The sequence below is a fragment of the Mesoplodon densirostris genome, chromosome 6 (genome assembly GCF_025265405.1).
Source record: "Mesoplodon densirostris isolate mMesDen1 chromosome 6, mMesDen1 primary haplotype, whole genome shotgun sequence".
Taxonomy (NCBI): Eukaryota; Metazoa; Chordata; class Mammalia; order Artiodactyla; family Ziphiidae; genus Mesoplodon; species Mesoplodon densirostris.
Window position 1 is genome coordinate 70,251,696 of NC_082666.1, and position 25,072 is coordinate 70,276,767.

Below are 25,072 nucleotides of genomic sequence, written 5' to 3' on the forward strand. Positions count from 1 at the left end.
ATTATAAATAATACATAGTATAAAAAATAAATCTTATTTATTATTGTACAGGCATACCTCAGAGATATTTCTGGTTTGGTTCCAGACCACTACAATAAAATAAATATTGCAATAAAGCGAGTCACACAAATTTTCTGGTTTCCCAGTACATATAAAAGTCATATTTACACTATGCTGTAGTCTTAAGTGTATGACAGCATAATGTCTAAAAAACGTACATACCTTAATTAAAAAATAATGCTGTCGGAAAAATGGCGCCTATCGACTTGCTTGACACAGGGTTGCCAAAAAGCTTCAATTTGTAAAAAACACAGTATTTGTGAAGTACAATGAAGCAAAGCACAATGCAATGAGGTATGCCTGAACTCAGTTTTTTTTTTTTACTGTATTTATAGATCCAAAGTCATAATATAAGCCTTGAAAATTGATTTATTCAAAATTATGATATAACCATTGCAAGGATGAGAGGACAGAGTGTGTTAAACTAAATGCTTGTCTTCCATAGAAAGAGATTAATAAAACCAAAATATAAAGACAAAAGCCATACAAACATGTTATTTATAAATAAAGAGGTAAATTCAGAAAAAGTAACTTTAAATTGACTGCCTCTTAGAAAATGGTGAAAAAAGAGGGTAGGTTTTTAAAATATAAATCATACTCTAGTATTTAACTTTCCATGCTATGCATATGTATTACATTATTTTAACCTTAATTTTTTTTTTTTTTTTTTTGCGGTACGCGGGCCTCTCACTGTTGTGGCCTCTCCCGTTGCGGAGCACAGGCTTCGGACGCTCAGGCTCAGCGGCCATGGCTCACGGGCCTAGCTGCTCCGCAGCATGTGGGATCTTCCCGAACTGGGGCACGAACCTGTGTCCCCTGCCTCGGCAGGCGGACTCTCAACCACTGCACCACCAGGGAAGCCCTTAAAATTTTTAATAATGGTCTAAGCACCAGTGCTATTCGACTCTTGAAGTTCAGAATCCTGTCTAATTGGAAACTGCTCTTTACCTAAGATTTTTTTTTTCCATATTAAATTTTCCATAATGAAAAAATTACCTTTCTAAAGAAGAAATTAGAAAAATACAAGAGTTTTCTTCAAGAGGAAAAGAGAAGTAATTTAATCCTTGGATTATCTGACATTTCCTCTAACCAATATCTTAACATTCATTCAAGAGGATAATCCCCAAAGAAAACATCCTAAGTGAGCTTCCTTGCAGATCAATGACATTAAATGAGAACTTACTGCATGACTTAAAGATCTATTTCAAATATTAAATTCTTGGCAAGAAAAGTTCTTCAGAACACTTAATAACTTTAACTACCATAACTATAACAGAATAGTAAAACGAAGTGATTCAAAGGCCTAGAGGAAGCCTAATTCCATGATGTGTGCTCCTCTGTCTGCTAAGCTATGAGCAAGAGTCTACCCATCCTATAGGAAATCTTTCATTCTAACAACTGAATGCCATGTGATACTACCTAGGTTAGTCCATTTAGAATCAATCGACACTAACACTGCTACAATTTGAACTATACCCGATTTTACCCTTTCAACTAAGCCAATTTAAAACATACCTGAACTCTAAATCTCCAAGTCGATCCAACAGGAATTCCAGGAATAGGTCCATAATGATTAGAAGGAACAATAGTACATTCTCTAGTGCGACCAACACAGGCCATTCCCTACAAGGTACCGAACAAACTGAGAAATCAGTTATGTTAAATCTTAAAGAAAGCCCTTAATTCCCATAAAATGCAGATAAAATAAAAACCTAACAAGGTATATGACTAATACTTAACAATTTATATGATTAATCAATATAGTTATTTGTTAACATTTCAGATTAACATCATTTATACCATTACTACTATTGGAACTAAAACACTGTAACTTGCGTCACAGTTATAAACATTATAACTAGGAAGAAAAAGAGACTTCCTTCTTTACCCTGCCCCAGTCTCTTCGGCTTTCAGTACTAGCTGATGGCATCTTTGCTTTCTTTTTACTCATCTTGAGTCTTTCACCAGCCTTTACAACTTCACTAGAATCAGTTTTACAGGAAGGACAATACCTTAAAAAAAAAAGAAGAAAAGGAATTTTGATAATATTATATTAAAGCCAATAACAGAATAATGGCCTTTCTAGGTTAGAACAAGTTTTAAGATGTAATATTTGGTGTATATTACAGAGTTTCAGTTGGCATTTCAGTATTAAGCTTTTCAAAATATTTACATGATTAAGCTCACTGAAAAAAACTTGTCATTCTTTTAGAGAACTTAAAAGATTTTATTATCAAATTCTCAAATGCAGTGCAAAAGCCAAACAAGGCTGTCCAATTTAAATGGCACCGTGAACTCTGATCTTATCACTAATCCTTAGAATAGAAATTATTCATTTGAAGTTTTTATCATTAAAGCAAAAGTGTTAAGAATAGATGATTCTAGACTGAACAATGATCCATGCAACTGATATATCTCCCCATCTAAATTGGTTATTAGAATTCTCAGATTCAAAAATGTATAGTCTAATCGCAGTCTATACAAAAATGTAGTCTAATTGATATTTGCGTGCTGAATGGGTGGCCTGTCACCTTGCTAAAATCACATATTACCTCCAGAAAGCTTTCCATAGATATTTTATGATTTTTCTAATTAGAGAATATTGCTGCAAATAAAATGTTCCCCCCTGAAAAAAGTATAGTTTATTATAACAAGTACACTGGATTCAAGGATGCTTGCTTATATTAGCTTTATCTCTAGCTCAATTTCAATTCTCTATACTTGTTTGTCCTTTAGCCTATCTGTAGTTGGTCATTCTACTGTAACTTGTACACCACTATAATCTGCCTTATATCATTTCTAAAAAGCAAAGCATAAGTATGTCTATAGAATGAGATGGGACTATTCTTGAGTCACCAAGGAATGGAAACTTTGAGTATATCCAAAGATCAACTGGTCACTCCCCCATTAGTCTTAGATTTCTTTTTCTATACTTCCCATTTTATAATGATCTATGCCACGTGGCCTATAGAGTAAAGAAGATGACACCTGTATCCACTAGTTAATTTTGACTGCCTAATTATGAGACATGTAAACAATTCGGTCCCTGAGAAAATTAGTAGGGCAGTGAGATACAGAAACAAATTCAAGGTAAAATAATGTATGATACGGCAATAAATACTATCAAGTAAAATCCCTACTAATTTGGAAATCAGGAAGGCTTCCAAAAATTAATTTGTTGTAAGAAAGATTGTATTTTACCTGATGTGCTAACCCTATAATTTTATCAAAGATCTTATGGTGAAAGCAGATATTATCTCTGATGAGAAAATGAGTTCAGAGGTTAAATATCCAGACAACATGATTTGGAGAAGTGGAAAAGAAGATTTAAGGTTAAGGAATTCCAGGTAAAGTGAAGGACCTCGATATGAATGTAGAAATACTCCATAGGGTAATCTAAGACAGTGTTCTAGTTATAGTCATCCCTGGGATCCATCTTTTCATCAGGTTTGTTAAGAACCCAGGCACTATTTTGGCGCTGCGTAGGGATAAATGTTTGTGATCAAAATATTTGTAAACAGTTAAGGAAACCTAGTACATACAATGAAACAATTTCAGAAAGTGGTAGATGCTATAAAGGAAATACATCAGGGTTACGTGGGTGATAATAGTGATTAGAAATGTTATGTGTCTTTAGATACAACAGTTAAAGCTTCTGAGGTGGAATTCCAGCTGAGATTCCTATCAAGAAGCCAGGTAAGACAATCCACGCAAAGAGGTGTTAAATGTAAAGGTCCTGAGGCATAGTAAGGAATGGTAAGTTCTGAAGAACATAAAAGTAGTCAGGGGGCAGGTCACAGATGGCAAGGGTTGAGATTTTATCCTAACGCAAAAGACATTAGGGGGTTTTAAACAGGTGAGTAACCTGATTCAGGACTCAGATCATTCTGCTGCTGTGGCAAGAAGGATAGCTAGTAGACAATGTGAAAGCAAGACTAGTTAGGCATTTACTATACAGTTCAGGGTAGAGATAGTGGTGTGAACTGGGTGGTGAGAGTACAGAAACATTATGGAGAACTGTAAGACTTGCTCATGTGTTATTGGATGTGAGTGGGGAGAAGAGAGAATCAAAATTAAGTTTAGCTTTTTGGCCCTCAATAAGTGGATGAGATGATCGTATTACCTACTGAAAATTAGGTGAGGAGTGGGATTTTAGGGGACACGTTTGTGGAAATCAAGATCTCTATTTGGACTCACTAGTTTTGTGATACTAGTGAAGCAGGCAGTTGAATATAGGGAATATAAAGCTCAGGGAAGACTGGATCTGAAAATATAAATTCCAAGCTGTTTGCCTGGTATTTAAAGTCTCATGATTACATGAGGTCATCTAGGGAGCAAGGATGAAGAGAGAAAACCTGGGTAGTGCTTTGGGAAACTCTGAAATGTGGTAGATGAGAGAAAACCAACAAGAGACCAAGGAAAGGCCGGTGAAGCTGGAGGAAAATGAGATTAGACGATATCATACCAACTACAAAAACAGAGTTAGCAGGTAAGCAGGACGGTAACGAGAAGACTCAGAAGTGACCCTTGGGTTTGGCAACATATAATGTGTAAGCCTAATATAAGCAGATATAGTTGAGTAGTGAGAGGGAAGGTCAGACTGGAGGAGAGCAAATAGAAAAATAATCAGTGGAGACAGCTCTGAGAAGCAAGGAAGTGGGCAGCTTTCTCCCACAATACACAGGTGGGAGAAATGGGACCTAGGAAAGAGTGTGTATGTGCATGTGTTGTGAAAACAAGAGATTCTAGGATACTAATGAGAATAACCCAGTAATGGCAATTCGGGAGAGGAATTAACTGCAAGAGTGAAGTTCCTCAAAATGCAAAAGGATACGAAACTGTGAGAGCAGGAAGAAAGGTTCGCATTTAGTGAAGCAGGAACATATCGTCCACAGAAACAAAGAAGAAGAAGCACATGAGACTTCAGAGGAAATATAATTACTGGTGATGGTAAAATGCAGGGTGTGACCATGCAAAGTAGTGGCAGAGGGTTAAAGGAAGAAGTTCTATCCTTTTTCTTCTTCCCCCACCCCTACAGCCTCTGCTGTAATACAACAACCTTCCCAACAGGTCGGGAGAGACCAAAGGAATGGAGAACAATCTATTCTTCACAATGGTTATCAGCTACGTAATGGTGATGTTAGTATTTCTGAGTACAGTCTGTCATCCCTCTAACTTAATCCTCCATGCTAACAACATGAACCGTAGTCTAAAAAGAAAAAACTTCCTAATATGACATCTTAAATGGCGTATTATAACTTTAACTGGGAACATTTTCCCCCAGTCTCTTTTCTAATCCTTTCTCTCTGTAGCTAACACTACTCAGTAGAAGTATAGATTTTGGCAAGTATATTTGACCTTGGTGCCTGGTTCTACTATTAACCTCATACGATTAAGTATGATAATCCATACAAAGCACTTTATTAGTGTCTTGCATGTACGAAGCACTTAACTGTTAAGTACCATTATAAAACATTTAATAGGCACATCTAAAATAACTGAGGGGTAGAGGGAACCATCTACAAAGGCTTCCCAGTTGAAATCATACTTAAGTGAAAACCTGAAGGATGAATATCATCCTGAAGTTACACAAAGAGGAAAATGTTTCCAAGAAGAAAATGTATCAAGTGTAAACCCAGAGAAGATAAAGAACATGACTTATTTAAGAAGCTGAAAGATATTTAATCTGGCTAGGGTATAGAGTATTTGGGGAAATAAAAGAGGAAAGTGGTAAGGGATACAGTGGGAGAAATCAACTAAAAAACACTGTGCAGGGCCCTGTACAGTAACATAAAGCCTCTGAAGCAAAGGAGTAACTATCAAATTTGCATTTTTGAAAGAACACAGGACTCATATTGGAGAAGGGACTGGAGGGATTAAAAAATGGAGCGAGAGACTGGGTCAGAAGCTGTTGTTATAACTTAATAAAGGTATCAATGCCAAATAACCATTAGTTATACAATTTTAAACCCTTTAATATACACTATGTAGGCCGCTCTCGCCTTCTGAGATGGACCACATTCTGCCTACAGAATGTGTATCTCTCTCAATAAATCTACCTCTTACCTATCAAAAATATATGTACACTATGTATCCTTAGAAATCTACTTTTGGTGTTTCAAAGACACATTTCACATTCAATTCTTAACATAGTAGCAACAAAAATCCCCTGATAATCATACCAGTATTCCTCTTCAGGGACCTTATCCAACGGAGGATTCAGGCAGTAAATATGATAGGCCATGTTACATTCATCACATAGAACTTGCATGTTGGGTTCCTGTTTTCCACCACATATACGACAGGAGCAAGAACGGCATTTCTTATTTGGGTCTCCACCACAAAAGTCACATTCAGGGTCATTTTTCCCTATTAAGAACAAAATTATAGCAAGCCTAGTCTTAAAATCATTTTTATCTCTATGAATCTTATAAAGAAAAACTCATGAGAATAACATGCAGCTTTTTTAACAAAGAGAAAAGAACCATAAGGAATAATCCAGTGTAGTACTTTAAAGTTCCCCAAATGTGCATCGAGATGCCTAGGGGCAATGCAGTGAACTCACGGGGCACCGTAAGATATATTAAAATTTCAAGCAAAATACAATACTTGAACAAAGTTGTTTGGATCTAACTATGTAATAAACGAAACTATTAGGTAACGCCTGTTCTGCAGACCCAAACCTTTCCTTGGGTGGACTGAACTAGGAGGGGTATGGCTGTTAGAAGTTAGCAAACCCATTTTGGTTTTGCTATGCCCCCAACATACTCTTTATTAGTAACAGTATCTAACAGTTTATTTATTTTTTTATCTTACTTGTCAACTGGTTCAGAACTCTGGCAACTAACAGGTTCCACTTATTGCCCCCCACCTCCCCCATCCCACCAGCCTCCCCCATCTAAACCCAAACACCTTCTGCCAAAATATTCACTTGAAATTATAAAATATACATATATACACAGAAATCTTATAGTAATGCTCACTAATACCAAAAGTTAAATTTAAATGTCAAAAGAGTAACAGTTGGACAGATTTTGTGTAAAATGAGGTAAGTCTGTAAGAACTATAATACAGAGGTAGTCAAATATGTTAAATTCAAAAGGAAATTGCAGAATAAATTTTTTACACAAAATTAACTGTATAGATACACAAAGATGAATTATATAGATACAGAAAGATGTCTAGAATGACACATATTGTTAGAGTGATTACCTCTTGGGAGTTCTATAATTTATATAGTTCTATACTCTGAATTTCTTACAAATACACACAATAAATTCGCGAGGAATTTACTGTATCAGAGCTGATTGTTCAATGAGAGAAACAGGGAACAAGTACCTGACAAATAAGAGAGCGGGAAAGAAAATTGCCACTGATTTCAGTACTAACTTTCTGACTGATCACACTGCCTATTCTTGCTAATGAATGGAAGGTTACAATTTTGTTTCACTTCCACTAAGGTAGCTGTGACAACATATAAGTAATGGAAATTTCACAGACCTAAAATGCCAAAGGTATGTTTAGTTTTGGTTTGGAGAGTGATCTGGTCAATGGCAATCTGGCTGTGGCTCTGAAATGGTTTCTTTACACAGAAGTTCAAAGCTGTAGCTATAACATGATTAGCATTAGACAGAGAAGAGAACAACATATATATGCAGATATACTGAGAAAACACAAGAAAAACCTAGTCAATCTTGTTTTTCTATTGTGTTTTACTGAAAGCAAGTAAGTCACATTAAATAAGTTTACTCATCAAGTTTACCTTTATTCCTAGAATATAACCGTACAGTCATAAACCATAGAAACAGTCATAAACCATAGAAACAGTCATACACAGTATGCCTTAAGGTTCTTAATTCACGTAGATGTATTAGCATCGCAGCCTCAAAAAATGAGTATGGCTTAGACCAGTAACGTGGAAATCTATTTATTGATCTGTTAAAGGTCTTGTCTTGTTCTAATCTTGCACAACTGTGGTAAGAAGAGGTGAGGCAGAACTATTTAATCTTGAATATTTCTTTTCCCAGAATATACTAGACATTGACACACAGCATAAAGTCAATGAATTGTTCTCCAGAAAAATAATCAGAATTGACAGAGTATGAGACACTGTAACCTATTTGGAAAGATAGTGATTGAACCATGAAGGAAAAGACTCAGAATCTAGTCTACCTCTGTTACCAACTAGCTATATGATATTAAGTAAAATATATGGAAGAAAGAGATAAGGCTACATTCTAACATCCTAATGATGACATAAACCTCATTCACTACCTCCCAGAAATTCAGGGCTCAACCAGCATTATTCTTCTCAGGCTCTACTAGTATAAAAATAAGTCTCACTATTCAAAATTAATCGTAAATGGCCACAACATTACCAAAGTGGGTTTTTAATCTGGACAGACTCTATAATAAAGGAAACAGCAAGAAAATGGCAATAAAATGCCAAGATGAGAAAATATTTTTTGAAGACAAATTATATCATTTGAGAAAAATCCATTAAACCAAAATAGATCTTATATCAAAATGGTTGTCTTGAAAATAAATTTGTATGGTCTACAATTTTATACTTTCTCAAAAGTTATTCCCTGGCCAGTTAAAAAGGCAATCATGAACAATATATGCAGTCTCAGCCCATAAGAAAAATCCATACTTAAAAACTTTCCATCTGCCAATGAAAGAGGATGGGCTCCAGGTTTCTCGATCTTGAAGATTTCATTTATGAATCTTATCTGACAGTCATTTAATTTTCCTTCAGAACCCCTGTTTAAAAAAGGAAGAAAGGTTAACCTCTGCCAGCAAAATCTAAATCATACACAAATAGTAATTAAAAGTCAGTTTGGAAACTCGCTGAACACTACCTATTTACAAATGGGGATTATAGCTATTCTAATCACTGAGTTATTGTTTCCAGCAGTAGGAAAAGTCCAGTGATTAATTAATATTTGAAGTTAAGTGTCACTTATAATATTAGGAAAAAAAATTTAAGACTCAGATCATCTGGTGAGAAGATAGCTATCTTGTAAATTTAATTTAACTTAAAGACTAGGTAAAATGATACTCCCAATTAAAATGAAAGATTTAAACATATTTCCAATAAATATGGCAATCTTCTGGGTAAATAGATGACCTCTTATTACAAAGAAAAGTCTTTCAAATACTAAGCCATATTTTTCATAGCCACATTTATAGCTGTTTGCATATACTTCTTCAAAGTTTCTTGCTGTGACTGTGGATTTGTATAATTCTCCTTTTAATCTATCAACTTTTGCTTTGTATTTCTGAAGATATATTATTGGGTACATACAGATTAAGGATCCTTAAATCTTATGAAATGTCTTTGTATCTCTAGTAATGCATTTTGTATCAAAAGTATACCTTTTGTTTTTTTGGTTACCATTTGCTTGGTGACTTTTTCAATCATTTCACCTTTTAAAACTTTTAATGTCAAATGCAGAAAATTTATAGATAAATGTATGGTTTAGCCAATTATAAGGTACACATCTTTGTAATCAACCATGACAAGAGATAGGACTGTCAACTAACTCAGCACTTCATGTCGTCCCTCCCAGTCACAACCTCTTCACTCCCTCCCACGAGTTATATTTACCTTAATTTTCTTCAATCTTCTCACTTGTCTGCCTCCTTAAGTATATGATATAGTTTTGTGTTTCAAAAACTAAATTCCCAATATTTTTCCTTATAATTTGTTGAAGAAGCCCCACCATTTGTCCTATAGAGTTTCCCATGGTCTCGATTTTGATACCTGCATTCCCAAAGTGTACTCTAGTTTTTTCTGTCATTTATATCTCCAGTAAATCAGTAGTTGGATCTGGAGTAAAGGTTGAAAACCCTTGGTGTGATGCCTGTTTTTAAAAATAAAGTTTTACTGGAACACAACTATGCCTATTTGTTTGTGTATTCTCTGTGGCTGGTCTCACGCTACAACAGCAGAGTTGAATTGTGACAGAGACCATCTGGCGGCCAAAGGTTAAACTATTTACTATCTGTCCCTTTATAGAACAAAACTGCTGACCCTTGCTCTAAATGTTTACTCAAATCCAGGTTCATTTTTTGGGTAAAACTGTCTATAGGTCTATTTTCATCAGTAAGCACCTAATTATTTAGTTGTCTTTTCCTACAGCAGCCATAGATGCTCAATGCCTAGATTAATTCACTGGGGATTGGAAACTGTTGATATTCTAGTTCTTTCATTCCTTTTTTACTTATTTGCTGGAATAATTCCATAAAGAGAAACCTGAGCTCATCAATTACTTGGTGACTCTGGTATAGCTCATATAACAAATACAGATGAAATGCTTTCTTTAGCAGTTTAAAAAACATAGTTCTCAAACATTCTATGTAGGTGACCAATGAGTTTCTATGTAACTAGGAGTTCATGTATTTGAGGTGTTTCAATCCACGCTAGTTATTTTCCTTATTGATGTTCAAATCGTCTCATCTTTGGCCAACGGGATCTTCCAGTTGATTCTCAAATCTTTCTGACAAGAATTTAGCAGTCTTTGTGGGCTTCCTTGTTATGTACAAGACAAGATTTTTGTTCTCAGTTCATCTTGTACATTTTCTGCCCCCACCCTGTAGTCTTTTTTCTTTTTCTACGAGATCTTTATTGGAGTGTAATTGCTTTACAATACTGTGTTAGTTTCTGTTGTACAACAAAGTGAATCAGCCATATGCATACATATACCCCCATATCCCCTCCCTCCCACCCTCCCTATCCCACCCCTCTAGGTGGTCACAAAGCACCGAGCTGATCTCCCTGTGCTATGCTGCTGCTTCCCACTAGCTATCTATTTTACATTCGGTAGAGTATATATGCAGATGCTACTCTCAATTCGCCCCAGCTTCCGCCCCCCGCACCCCCCCGCAGCCTGAAGTCTTATCTCCAAGGAAGCCTAGTTTCTTTTAGGTGGAAATGGTTATTTCAAGACCACAATTTAGGCACTAGAAAAGCTTTCTAAAACTGGATTGATCACTATTTCTAGACCAAGCTACAAAATTTAGACATACACATTAATACATGTACAAGATACCTCATGAGTTCATGCAAACACTTTCTGTTCAAATTCAGGACTAAAGGATAAGTCTGCTTTTGACAAAGCAGTTATTTCTCTTTCTCCTTTCCCCCACAATCAGAAAATTCTAGTTCTCTAAGATGCCTAAATTAGATGCCTAAATTAGAATGCTACAAGTACTTCTTTGCTTTACCCCACATTACATATGACATTTTCACCAGTTGTCATTATGATTACAGAAAATACTTTAAAATTTCTTTGTATATTTCTGCCATGTCTTTCAGTTATATCTACAGTGTCAGATCATAAAACCATTACATACTACACTTTCTCCTTTATGCACCTTCCTCTAGTCCCAGTTCTAGATGCAGAAATATTTTTAATATTTATCACTACTCTATGTCAAATTGCCTACAGTCATCTTGATGGTCTGAAACTAGTTCTCTACAAGATTTCCCAGGAAGGGTTCATGAGAACAATTCCTCCCCTAGTTCTTACAAGTTAATGATAGTTTGTCTCCAGCCTTTATACTGAAGGCCAGTTTGGCTAGACTTAAAATTCTTGGCTTACCTTTTCTTGACTCATGGATGTCTTTCTGGGATGTTTTCCTTGTAAGGGTGTTATCCTAGTTCCTTTTTTCTTTTTCTTCTAATTTTCTAAGGATTTGACATCAATGTTTTTCTTTTGCTTGTTTTTATAAAATTTTCTTGACCCTTTAGAGGGTATAACTTCAATTAGGTTTGCTAGATCACAGCCACAGAGCTCCACATAACTCAGTTTTGTTGTTGCTGCTTTTTGGAGAAGCATTCAAAACTACGGCAGCTAAAATCTAATCTGATAGAAAGCAGATCAGTAGTTTGAGGCCAAGGTTGAGGGTTGTGGTAGTAATTGTGACTCTGATGGAGCCCACAGGGACTTTTGGGGGGGTAATGAAAAGGTTCTATATCTTGATTACAGTGGTGGCTTTATATGGTACATATTGCAATATGGTACATACTGCTTTAAGTAAATTTTGCCTCAAAAATTAATTAAAAAAAATAACACTATAGAAACTTCCTTTTGGTATCTCCTGGCTCTATTCCCCTCCCCTATTTTTAACTGGACCCTTTTTCCTTTGTCTTTACTGTTCCTGTCCTACTCAATTTGGACTGCATTCCTAGCAGTTTATTCTCAATATGGGACTTTGTCCTGGAATAGAACTTTAGCTGACTAATTTTGAGAGTTCATAGGGCTGTAATCTCTTCAGACCTTACTGCAAACTGCATATACTCATCCAAACTGGGGTGCATACCCATTTCTGGCTTCAGCTGCTGTATTAGTTAACTATTATTACATAACAAGTCACCACAAAACTAGCAGTTTAAAACAAAAATTACCTCAGTTTCTGTGGACCAGCAATTTGGAAGCAGCTTAGCTGAGTAGTTCTGGTTCATGATCTTTCTTGAGCTTTCAGTCAAGCTGTTGACCAGACCTACAGTCTCATCTAAAGGCTCAACTGGGGGAAGACCAACGGGCTGTCTGAATTCTCACAGCATAACAGCTGGCTTCCACCAGAGGAAGTGATCTGAGAGAGCCCAAAATGGAAGCTTCCATGTTTTCATAACCCAATCTCAGAAGTGGTATACCATCACTTCTGCCATATTCTACTGGTCACAAAGAGCAACCCTAATAAAATGTGGGAGGGAACTATGCAAGGCGTTGAGTACCAGGAAGCAGGAATTATTGGGGGTCATCTTAAAAGATGGCCACCATAGCTGCTACTCTCAGGTGAGATAGCTTGCTGAGGTAACTTATTATTTTGGAGTTCTTGGGTCAATCATATATTCTGTTACTCTCTTCTTCCTCTTATATAGTTACCGATACGGCACAGGTCTTGTAGCTTTTAGTTGTTTATCTCAGCAGCTATCTTGGTGTTTGTGGGAGATACCACATCACCCTAAATGTTTGTAGATACTGCCCTTAATTTTTGGATTAGATCTTTTCGTTCTATTTGTTTTTATAAGGATATCTAGGAAGATTAAAATCTATGCTGTTGCCATCTTCCTAGAATCCCATCCATCCTTGTATTTTCAACTTCTGTGATTTCATATTTAAGAAGATTTTCTTATAAGCAGCCTAAGAGTTTTGTTTTTATTTTAATCTAGTCTGTTGATCTTTGTCTTTATAATATTTAGTTCATATATAGTTAATATAATTGATGATATATTTGTTGCTACCATTTTACCATGTCTTCTATTTTATCTCCCTTTTTGTCTTACTCTTCTTGATTGCCTTCTTTTGTATTATTCTATTTCCACTCTTAATTTGCTAATATTTTATTAGTTTTTAGTGGTTCTTAGAGAATGCACCATCCAAACCTGAAAAATCAATCTGCTTTACGTTTTACTTTCAGTACTTTCCTGATCACGTCAGAATCTCAGCTTCATTTACTAATCCCATCTTTCACATGGTTATCATGATTTTATTCTACACATATTTTAAACTTATTTTTTCAGTAGTCTATTTGTACTCACATAGTTACCCTTCCTCTGTTCATAATTATTTCCTATATTTCCTTATTTCTATCTGAGATCATCTTCCTTCTGCTTAAAGAACTCCCTTTAGTATTTCTTTTAGTGCAAGTCTGTTGGTACTGAATTCTCTCAGGTGTGGTCTGACGTCTTTATTTTGGTTTCATTTTTGTAGTATATTTTCATTAAAAATGTATTTCTAAGTTGAGAACTTTTAAAGTCAGTGTTTTCAGACGCCATTCCACTGTCTTCTAGCTTACACTACTCCTGGTTAAAACTCAGCCGTCTTCCCTTTGATTCTACCTTTAGTTTTCAGCAGCCTTATTGCAATATGCCACCGTTTTCTTTTTATTTATCCTGCTTAGGAACTACAAAACTTCAATCTTTGACTGACATCTTTTATCAGTTTTGGAAAATTCTAGCTATTATATTTTCAAATAGTTTTCACTCTACTCTCTTTTGGGGAACTACAAATAGATGTAAACACACTTCTTCACAAAGTCCCACATATATAAGTCTTTTCTGTATTATTTTCCATTATATTTTCAATGTTTTAGTTGGATATTTTTCACTGACTTGTCTTTGAGTTTATCCTATCTTCTGCTGTGTCTTATCTGCTGATAAACCAACCTAAGGAAGTCTTAGTTGTGGAAACTGTATTTTTCACTTCTTGTTCTCCATATGATTATTTAATAGATTCTAATTCCCAGTTGAAATTCTCTATCATTTCAACTATTTTCTTAAGCATATTAATTATAATTACTTTAAAGTTCCTGCCTGGTAACTTGATCAAGATTAAGATCACTCATGACTCCATTTCTGTTTTTGGTTTATCTTCTTATGGTTTTTGATTATGTGGCCCTGTCTTTTGGTAGCACAGTATTTTTGATTCCATGGTAGATAGTATATATAAAACATTAAAGGTGGGCTTCCTTGATGGCACACTGGTTAAGAATCCACCTCTCAATGCAGGGAACATGGGTTCAAGCCCCGGTCTGGGAAGATCCCACATGCCATGGAGCAACTAAGCCCGTGAGCCACAACTACTGAGCCTGTGTGCCACAATTACTGAGGCTGCGCTCTAGAGCCCACGCTCCACAACAAGAGAAGCCACCATAATGAGAAGCCCGCGCACCACAACGAAGAGTAGCCCCCGCTCTCCGCAACTAGAGAAAGCCCGGGCACAGCAACGACGACCCAATGCAGCCAAAAATAAAAGAATAAAATAAATAAATTTTAAAAAAGAAAGAAAAGCATAAAAAAAAAAAGAAAACACATTAGAGGCTTCAGACATTATCTTACCATTAAGAAGGTCCAATCTTCCTTCTGCTGGAGAGATACTACAGTGGTTTAACATTTTAATTAGCAACTCTGCTGAGGCAAGGCTGGTTTTTCAGTTTTGGTAAGATTTAGTCTACCTGTCTGCCTTAACCATCTACAGTTTTCAACTAAGAGCCTGTTGTATTATTCTGTGGGACCACTCCACCAGGGATCCCCAAATTCATGTTTGCCTTCTAAGACTGCGAAAAACTCCATTTTGTTTTCTACTTATGTTTTTAGCCTCCTGCCTAGGAAAAGCCAGTATTTGGCAAAAGTCCTAAGAGAACACAGGTCATATGCTTGAGGCATCCCACATATCTGCCAACAGCTCTGATTTCTTGTCCCCACACTGACACCAGTTGTTCAGTGAGGTTTGCCCTGTATCCATAATTAGCATAGTCCCCAGGCCAAAAAGCAACTACAAAAGCTAACTGTCAGGCTTCCCTGGTGGTGCAGTGGTTAAGAATCCGCCTGCCAATGCAGGAGACAGGGGTTTGAGCCCTGGTCCGGGAAGATCCCACATGCTGTGGAGCAACTAAGTCCGTGCACCACAACTACTGAGCCTGTGCTCTAGAGCCCGCACACCACAACTACTGAAGCCCACACACCACAACTACTGCAGCCCGAGCACCTAGAGCCTGTGGCTCCGCAACGAGAGAGGCTACCACAATGAGAAGCCTGCGCACTGCAATGAAGAGTGGCCCCTGCTCGCTGCAGCTAGAGAAGGCCCGCACGCAGCAACGAAGACCCAATGCAGCCATAAATAAACAAACAATAAATAAATATAAATAAATAAGTAAACAAACAATTTTTTTTTAAAAAGCTAATTGTTTTCTAAGGTTCTTCCCTTTCCAGAGTCATATCCCTGGTCGTTCTCCTTACCTCTCTGCTGCCTTTCAGAGGACAACTGTACTTGATCTGGCTATTCTAGTTGTTCTAGGTAAGAATGCTGATCTGCTGCCAGCTATTCCACCCTAACTGGAAAGAGAAACTTTCTATGTGCTTCAATAAAGTCACAAAATCAGACAGCTTAAAACTAAAATCAGTTTTCCAGTCATTTATCATTTTAAGTTGAAGGCTTACTACATCCATTTCCTCTTGACTAAACTAATGAAGGCATAGATCACAACCAAAACAGGTAGTCAATTCATTCCTTCAGGAAACACCCTATTTCACTGAAATCTAATAAACGAACAATTGTAAAAATGCACTATTTTATATACTACCAAAAAAGAAACCGGCCTGCAATGGGTCAGTATAAGAAGAACCCTCAAATAAAGATGGGACACCAAATGAAAGCTAACAACTATAAGACATATTATTTTATGAAACCTCAAGCAAGAAAAAAGCCTGAGATGAGCTGTCTAGAAGGACCCTCAAAGCTAGGACAACAAATGGCTTCTCTCATGTTAAAGAAAAGTGGCAAATAAACCACCTTGCAGATACAGAAAATAAAGATGCCTGTGTTTCAATATTACCCCTGGGTATAAGGAGAAAAAGTATCCCCTGAGAGTTGAACCACAGGCATACCTTGTGGTTTGCAGATATGAATTCATACTACCTGTGTGGTTTAAAAAAGCTCAAGCAGAAAATTTAACTTCAAGTTAGACGGCACTCCAAGGTGACTAGCTGAAGTAAACTCAAATATCTGAAAGAACCCAACTTTAGTCAGGCCAATAGCAATTTTAAGATCATCATAATTTCAGATGTTAAAATATGGAAAACCGTTAATTTCAGATTCTATGAAATATTGTATTTACTGAACATTTATTTTAACTAGGGCTTAGAACAGGGCCTGACACACAGGAGCAAACAACAACAACAAAAAAATCAAAGCATTAACATTCCAGTGGTATGCTTGGCAGAATAATAGGCCCCAAAGACATCTATGTCCTAAGCCCAGGAACCTGTGAATATGTTACCTTATATGGCAAAAGGGACTTTGTTAATGACCTTTAAATAGGATTATCTAGATGGGCCCAATGTAATCACAGGGGGCCTTGAAAAGTAGAAAAGGGAAGAAGAAAGAGCCTGATGAAGATGTGACTACAAATGAACAGTCAAAGATTCAATTTTGTTGGCTTTAAACATGGAGAAGCAGCCCACAGGCCAAGGAATTGGGAGGCCCCTAAAATCTGAAAAAGGCAAGGAAGTCAATTTTCCTTCAGTCTCCAAAAAGGAACACATCCCTGACGACACTGCTTTTAGCCCAGTGAAACTCATAAGACTTCTGACCTACAGAACTGTAAAATAGTAAGTTCTATTATTTAAGCCACTAAGCCTGTGGTAATTTGTTATAGCAATAATAGGAAACTAATACAAGTAGGGCAAGAGAAAATAATGTCAGGTGATAATCAGTATCATAAAGAAAAATAAGTTAGACTAAGGGATAATTCAATCATATATACACACACCTATGCCTGGTATCTGTCTATCTGTATGGTTTTACATAGCGTGATCAAGAAAGTTGTCTTTCGGGGCTTCCCTGGTGGCGCAGTGGTTTAGAGTCTGCCTGCTGATGCAGGGGACACGGGTTCGTGCCCCGGTCCAGGAAGATCTCACATGTCACGGAGCGGCTGGGCCCGTGAGCCATGGCCGCTGAGTCTGCACGTCCGAAGCCTGTGCTCTGCAACGGTAGAGGCCACAACAGTGAGAGGCCCGCGTACCGCAAAAAAAAAAGAAAGTTGTCTTTCGAAGTGATATTTGAATAAAGAAATAAAACAAAAGACAAAGTAAGCCAAATGAGTATCTGTGTGGCGCAGACCAGTCAAAGGAAATAGCATGTGCAAAAGCTCTGAAACAGGAGCGTGTTTATATGATCAAGCAACACAAGGAGGCCAATATGGTTGGAATAAAGTGAGCTTTGATTTATAACTTGATATGGACATCAAGTTCATAGTCTGTAAGAATGGTACATTCAATAATAAGATCACTAGAGATGTCATGATAAACAAGTATGGATGAAATTTAGTAAATAAAACCCTAAAAAATGACACAAAATACAGTAAGTACATCCATAGTTTTAGTAAGGTTAAATTTTTTTTTTTTTGCTATAGGATTCAAATTCTACTTAGGAATATCTAATCTAGTATAAGTTCATATAGTATTAAATATACAAGAGTAAGTGACCAAAGTTTTGAAAAACTGATTTAAACCCTAGACTTCTGTTTTGAATTTTCTTCAAGGCTAAAGTAGAAACAGAAAACGGCAAGTTAAAAATAGAATTTTGTTAACTAGAATTAGACAGTTCAAGTATATTCACTTTTTGCTACTCACAAACTAAAAATTAGGAACAAGCATGAACTTTAACTCCCAGTTCCCTTATCAAATCTCCGAGGCAGATTAAAAATCATGTCCTCTATTTGCTTCTTCCTTTGCACTTTCAATACAATAGAGTATCAAAGATGAAGGTTAGTTCTTTGTAAATGTATAATAAAACTGATAGACTATACACGTTAAAAGATGAGGCTATCCAAACTTATGACAATAAACTAAAATTAAAACAGGTTCCTAGAAAATTAAATCCTATTTCAAGAATAGAAAATCTGAATAGTTCTATAATCATTACAGAAATCAAAAAACCTTCTCACAAAGAAAACTCAGCCCCAAAGGACTTTACTGAGAAGTTTTAACATTCAAGAAAAGGACACAAAACTCTACCATAAAATAGAAAAATATTATAGCACACGATAATTTTATAAAACCAATGTAATTTGGAAAGGATAGCTAAGATAGGAAAGTTAATATACAAATTTCACTCATTAACCTAAATGCAAAAATCCTATACAAAATATTGTCAAACCGAATCCAGGAAAGCATACCTACAAAATACCCATCAAACATTATAACTATTGGTAAAACTTTCAAAGAAATATCAGGAGAAAAAAAAGATGCCTGCTCTCACCACCTCCTTTCAGCAATGTACTAACAGGCAACTGGTGAATTAAGACAAAAGTTAGCAATCAAAGGAAAAATACAACACAAAAATGTCATAATTCACAGATTACAATGATAAAAATCCTGAAACAATCTACATGTGAATTAAAATTATTAACTCTAGTAAGGCTAATGGATCCAAAATCAAAGGTTACTTATATACCAGTAACAAAGAGAAAAATAAAATTTAAAAAGGGTTTATAATAACAAGTGGTATCTGAGGTTAAATAAGGATAACAGACACATAAGATCAGACCTCTGGAGAGAATTATATCAGGCTGAACCATATAATGGTCAACATTCAAATATTTTGAATCTATAAAAACATTTCATATGGTTCCACCTAATAAATACATGACAAAATCATAATAAAGACATAAGTAAATGGACAGAAATCACACCCATGCATTAGATTTAATGTAGTATCTATCAAATTCCCAATGGTTTTTATGTAGAAATTACCAAAATGACTGGAAAACTCGAATGAAAGTACACAGAGCTAAGAACAGAGAAGAACTATTGAAGCACAAGGTAGAAGACCTGCTCTGTCATATTATGAAAGCATGGAACTTATATAAGGACACTCAAAACAGACCAATGATACAGAATAGAGACCAGATGGATGCATCGAATATAAAGATATGTGATGAGGTGATACTGAAGATCAATGAGGGGAAAATGGGCTTTTCAATAAATGATGCCAGGAAAAATGATTATTCATATGTATTAAGTCTAACCCTTACCTCACACTGTACAAAAAGACCTACTTCAAGTGGATTAAAGATCTAAAGAAAGGTAAATATTAAGCTTTTATAAGGTAATAATGGAGAATATCTTTATGTTTTCTGAGTAGGGAAAAGTTTCTCCCCACTCTATGTTTTATTGAGATATAATTGACATACCATTGTATAAGTTCAAGGTATAGAACATAATGATTTGATATATGTATATATTGACAATGATTACCACAAAAAGTTTAGTTAACATCCATCACCTCACAGTTACAATATTTTTTTCCCTTGTGATGAAAACTTTAAAGATCTACTCTCTAAGCAGCTTTCAAATATACAGTACAGTATTGTTAACTATAGTTGCCATGCTGTACATTACATCCCTAGAACTTATATATCATATAACTGGAAATTTGTACCTTTTGACCACCCTCACCTATCCCCAACCCTGACCAAGCCCCAGTAGGTTTCTTAAAGCAAGACACAGAAAGTATAAGCATTAGGGGAAATTTTTGATAAATTCAACCCCTTAAAATTAAGACTACTACTCAAACATAGGGAAAAAAGATAAGCCACAGAATTGGAGTAGACATTTTCTCCACATATAACTGAAATGGTCAAGTCTCTACTCTACTTTAGGAGTTCTCTAGAACTCCTAAAAATCAATGAGACAGACTACTTAATTAGCTACAACAACACACACCAATATTTGAAACAGGATCCTTACAAGAGATATCCAAATTGCCAATAAACATAACGGTTCTCAATCTCATTAATAGTCAGGGAAATGTAAATCAAAGCCACAATGGAATACTATTATATACCCACCTGACAAGCAAAAACTCAAGCCTGACAAAAGTAAGTGTGGTTAAGAATGCAGAGCAGGGCCTCCCTGGTGGCGCAGTGGTTGAGAGTCCGCCTGCCGATGCAGGGGATACGGGTTCGTGCCCCGGTCTGGGAGGATCCCATGTGCCGCGGAGCGGCTGGGCCCGTGGGCCATGGCCGCTGAGCCTGCGCATCCGGAGCCTGTGCTCCGCAACGGGAGAGGCCACAACAGTGAGAGGCCCGCATACCGCAAAAAGAAAAAAAAAAAAAAAGAATGCAGAGCAATGGGAACTCTCATACTACTGTGGAAGTGCAATCTGGTACAACCACTTAAATATTTGGTCCTATCTCTTAAAGTTAAAGATGCACAACTTCTACAACCCAGCAATTCTACTTCTAGACAAGACACATCCTACAGAAACTAATGCACATAAGCACCAGGACAGAGGTATAATGTCATGGCAGCACTGCTTGTAACAGCCCCAAACTATCAACAGCAGAATATATTTATACTTTCCCTCTGGCTATTTATCCACTCTTTCCATTGAAGGGAAAAGATTTCTAACAATGAAAAAAAAATCCCATCCACAAGCCACAGTGACTCCTTTTTGACTCTTGTATCCCTAACATGTCTAGTAAAAACCTAAATGACAGCAAACATAATCCTTTATAGGACAGTGTGTTTTACTTTGGGATAGCCATCATATAATCATTTTCTCATGAGTCAATATTTGCCTATCTATAATTTCCACTCAATCTTAGTTCTAGTCCCTAAAGCCAGCATGCTCCACTCTAACTGTACCTCAGAATTACTCAGGAAAACATGTTCTAAATAGCAAGCTTTTTTAGCTCAATGTTATGAGTACTGTTATCTCTTCCCATTGTGTAAACATGCTTCTTTCCACTTCCTACACTCAAGAACATTATAAGAATCCCTAGATAACTAATTTATGTAGATGCTTTCTCCTTTCCTTCATGATATGTATCCATATCAGAATTTCAAGTTGCTTAGAACTCTGTTAATTGTTATGTCCTTAGCCTGGCAATAGAATCACACTTGTGTTTGTACAAATTTCTGAAACTGTTTTCTAAAAGATAAGCTCACAACATTCTTTTTCTTTATCTTAGGAGTCAGCAAACTTTTTCCATGAAGGGTCAGAGGGTAAGTAGTTCAAGATTCTGTAAGCTTCATGTGCAACCACTCAACAATGCTGTTGAGCACACACACAAAAAACCAGCCATGGCCAATACATAAATGGGGATCACTGTGTTCCAATAAAACTTTATTTTCATAAAACAGGTAGCAAGTGGGCCATAGTTTACCAACCCCTGCTTTATATTTTTTTTTTTTTTTTTTTTTTTTTTTTTTTTTTTTTTTTTTTTTTTTTTTTTTGCGGTATGCGGGCCTCTCACTGTTGTGGCCTCCCCCGTTGCGGAGCACAGGCTCCGGACGCGCAGGCTCCGGACGCGCAGGCTCAGCGGCCATGGCTCACGGGCCCAGCCGCTCCGCGGCATATGGGATCCTCCCAGACCGGGGCACGAACCCGTATCCCCTGCATCGGCAGGCGGACTCTCAACCACTTGCGCCACCAGGGAGGCCCGACCCCTGCTTTATATTATTAATCATAAGCAGATGCTTGATCTTAGATTTGTCACCTCCATGTTATAACAGATATGATAATATATGTCCATTATATATATAATACATAATATATTTAATCAGTTAACCAGAACTTGACAAGATTGTTAGTTTGGCTGCTTCCCTTAAGTCAAAGAAAACTGTCAGGATCTTTCTAGTATCCTCAATGCTCAACACAACAAATGTACTTCTAATAATTCATTCTAAAGAAAAGAAATGCACAAAAACATATACACAAAGTTGTTTACTTAAACATCGTAATAAAGAACTGGAAATACTTTTAACAGGCTTTTTAAAAAAGTAAATTAGTGACTATTTATCCAATACACTTTATTCAGAAGAACTGAACACAAAACGATGTTGATACTATTTCCCCAAGTGTAAAAAGGTAGCTTTGGAACAATGCATAGTACTTTATCCCTTGAAGGAAACATCTAAAAGTATTCCTTAAAGAATTAACAATGGAAATATCTGAGTAATATGAAATCTTGGGTGACATTTTACATTTTGAATTCTCTTCATTAAGCTTGTTTTAAGTTCTTAAATTAAATTACTATAAAAGAAAATTTTTGCTAGCCTTGCAAGTCTAGCAGACAGCTGCCTAGGTAGACATTCACTGGTGTTATATCAACATAGATCCTCATAGCAACCATAGCTATTGAAATGCTTTTGTATATTATTGGTTTAACCTAGGAGAATCCTGTGTGGTAGGCAAGAATTTCTCTAATAAGATATTCAATTATTTCCAAGGTGCTTTCAAATAATACCTCCAGCCTTAAAGTAGCAATGGAGATTTAAGGGCCATTCTTAATAAAAAATTCTCAAGAATTTATTAAAAAGTTTTCCTCTAGTATGGAAATTTCCATCTTTCATAGATTCCATCTTTTTTAAACTAAAGAACGTGTGCTTAATACCTAAAAATTACACTCCTTAATTCAGTAATTAAATGGCATCAGGAAGAGAATCTTACCCCAAGAAAACAGTCACACGAAGTTCTTTTTTGGTCCTTGAGATCGTCTTCAGTGTGGTAATTTCTGCATCAAACCAAAATCCTCTATTACTAGGACTTTCTACATTGTAATTAACCATTACCACATCACCGACATTTAGTTCGTTCCATTTCAAAGTGGTTCTAGCTCGTGGTCGAAGATCCTTGACATTTATTTCTACAGTACCACTTTCCGGATATCTGAGAAGAGAGAAAAAAGAATCACAGAACACTGCTTATGATTATCAACAAGGAAGACTAAAATTATATGCAACATGTATAAAAACCTAATCATATTATTCTTAATGGCACTTAAAGTAAATGATATTTATTCCTGATTTTAACTGCCAGAATAAACAAGTCTTGCTAAAATCTTAGTAAGTCATTCTTTGCTAGCTTGGGGATGGTGGTGGTGATAGGGAAAAAAGAGTAGGGTAAGTAAAAAACCCAAGTTCTTCTTTTCCACATTTTCTTAACCCATGTTTAAAAATTACTTTAATAAGACTAGATGCTGACCTCCTCCTGAACTTGGAACCAGTTCATCAAGTTCTGCCATTTGCTTTACGCATAATAAGAACATAAACCTAGTACACTTTCAATGGCCTCCATTTTTCCAGAAAGAGAAAGATAAGATTTCAGTTCTTACATGTAGCTAGCTGCCTAGTAATGGCAAAATGAAAAAACAAAAAAACAAGAGCAAAAAATCCTGGAATTTTGTATGTATCAGAAAGTAGAACCATGTGAAAGAAATCTAGCAGAATCTTGATCTCACTTGAATTTCTAAATGTAAACTTAACAAACCTAAACGTGACCCAAACTTAAAGCCTTACAAGGTTCCTCACTTTTTGGCCTAACATCTGGTTAGGCCAAAAACAGCAATGTAACAGTCCACAATGATTTCTATAAAATTAAGATCTGTTGCCTTTATGTATTGCTTGCTAAAAGAAATGAGTAATATCTGGTTCCTGCTCTTGGAAAACTCAATCTACTGGGAAAGGCCAAACTACTATAGCAGTGGCTCTCAAACCGGTGGTTCCATCTGTGAACATGCTATAAATGCAGACTCTTAGGCTCCACTTCTGATCTGACTCAGAAACGCCGGGAGTGAGGCCCAGTGATCTATTTTCACAAATCTCCTCAGAAATTCTCAAGCATACTCAAGTTTGATAAGCTACTGTGCTGCAGAAACACAAGAATAGTTAAATATCATATGGTTCTGTGACAGCATTAACAATGTAGAAAACTAAGGGAAGAGACCATTAACCCTTAACCAACTGAGTGGCCTACTCAAAATTTAAGTGGGCCTGAAGTTGGAAGCAGCTCTAGCAGCTAGCCTTAGCTCTTCCAAATCAAACAAGTAATATGCAGGCCTAGGACCCTCACAGTGTATCTAACTCATTTATAATAAATGGATATTAACCCTGGGTAGAATTTTAATCAAGTTTCTTCAAATTTTAGTTAATTGGGGAAAGAAAAATCTCAGGATTAGCAAGGGGCCTCAGAAACTATCTGGTCCATTTACCCTCTCAGTACTATAATTCCCCTTTACCACAAGCCTCCCAAATAACCATGTAACCTCTGCTCGGATGGTGTGATGAGAGGCCAGCTTTAACCCTAAGAGAAACCATTCTGTCTTCACACAGCTCTGACATAGGAAAGAGAATATACTTGATACTGGATCAAAGATAAACACAGAATGAGTTCCATAGCTTAAGTGCCATGAAGAAATCTATATACTCTCTCCATGAAAGACCTAATCCTTGACAGTCTAAGTCTGTCACCCTGCCCTCCTCTATCTTCTAAGTATGAAACATTTCAAGTGAATTTCCTTCAACTTACGTAAGGTTTTGAATCCTTTATCATACTGGTCTCTTCACTCAAAATATGTTCTATTTTCAACATGCCTGGGTTTAAATTCCATTTTAGCTTCCTACTACCGTGTATCCTTGGGAAAGTTACTAAACTTCGCTGTTTTACATGTGCTTAGTTTACACATGACTACCTCTCATGTGTAAAACGTACCTAAT

The 25,072-nt window shown here is 36.3% G+C and overlaps 1 protein-coding gene across 2 annotated transcripts in view; it reads right to left on the reverse strand.

Moving 5' to 3' along the window:
• UHRF2 (ubiquitin like with PHD and ring finger domains 2) overlaps nt 1–25,072 on the reverse strand; it is a 73,468-nt gene that overhangs the window by 16,863 nt on the left and 31,533 nt on the right. For both annotated transcript variants that reach the window (XM_060102170.1, XM_060102169.1), the window contains 5 exons: nt 23,028–23,246; nt 8,714–8,823; nt 6,243–6,429; nt 1,949–2,072; nt 1,576–1,683 (listed from right to left, as the gene is read on the reverse strand). In XM_060102170.1, the coding sequence (XP_059958153.1) occupies nt 1,576–1,683; nt 1,949–2,072; nt 6,243–6,429; nt 8,714–8,823; nt 23,028–23,246 (748 nt within the window). The remainder of the gene's footprint in view (nt 1–1,575; nt 1,684–1,948; nt 2,073–6,242; nt 6,430–8,713; nt 8,824–23,027; nt 23,247–25,072) is intronic.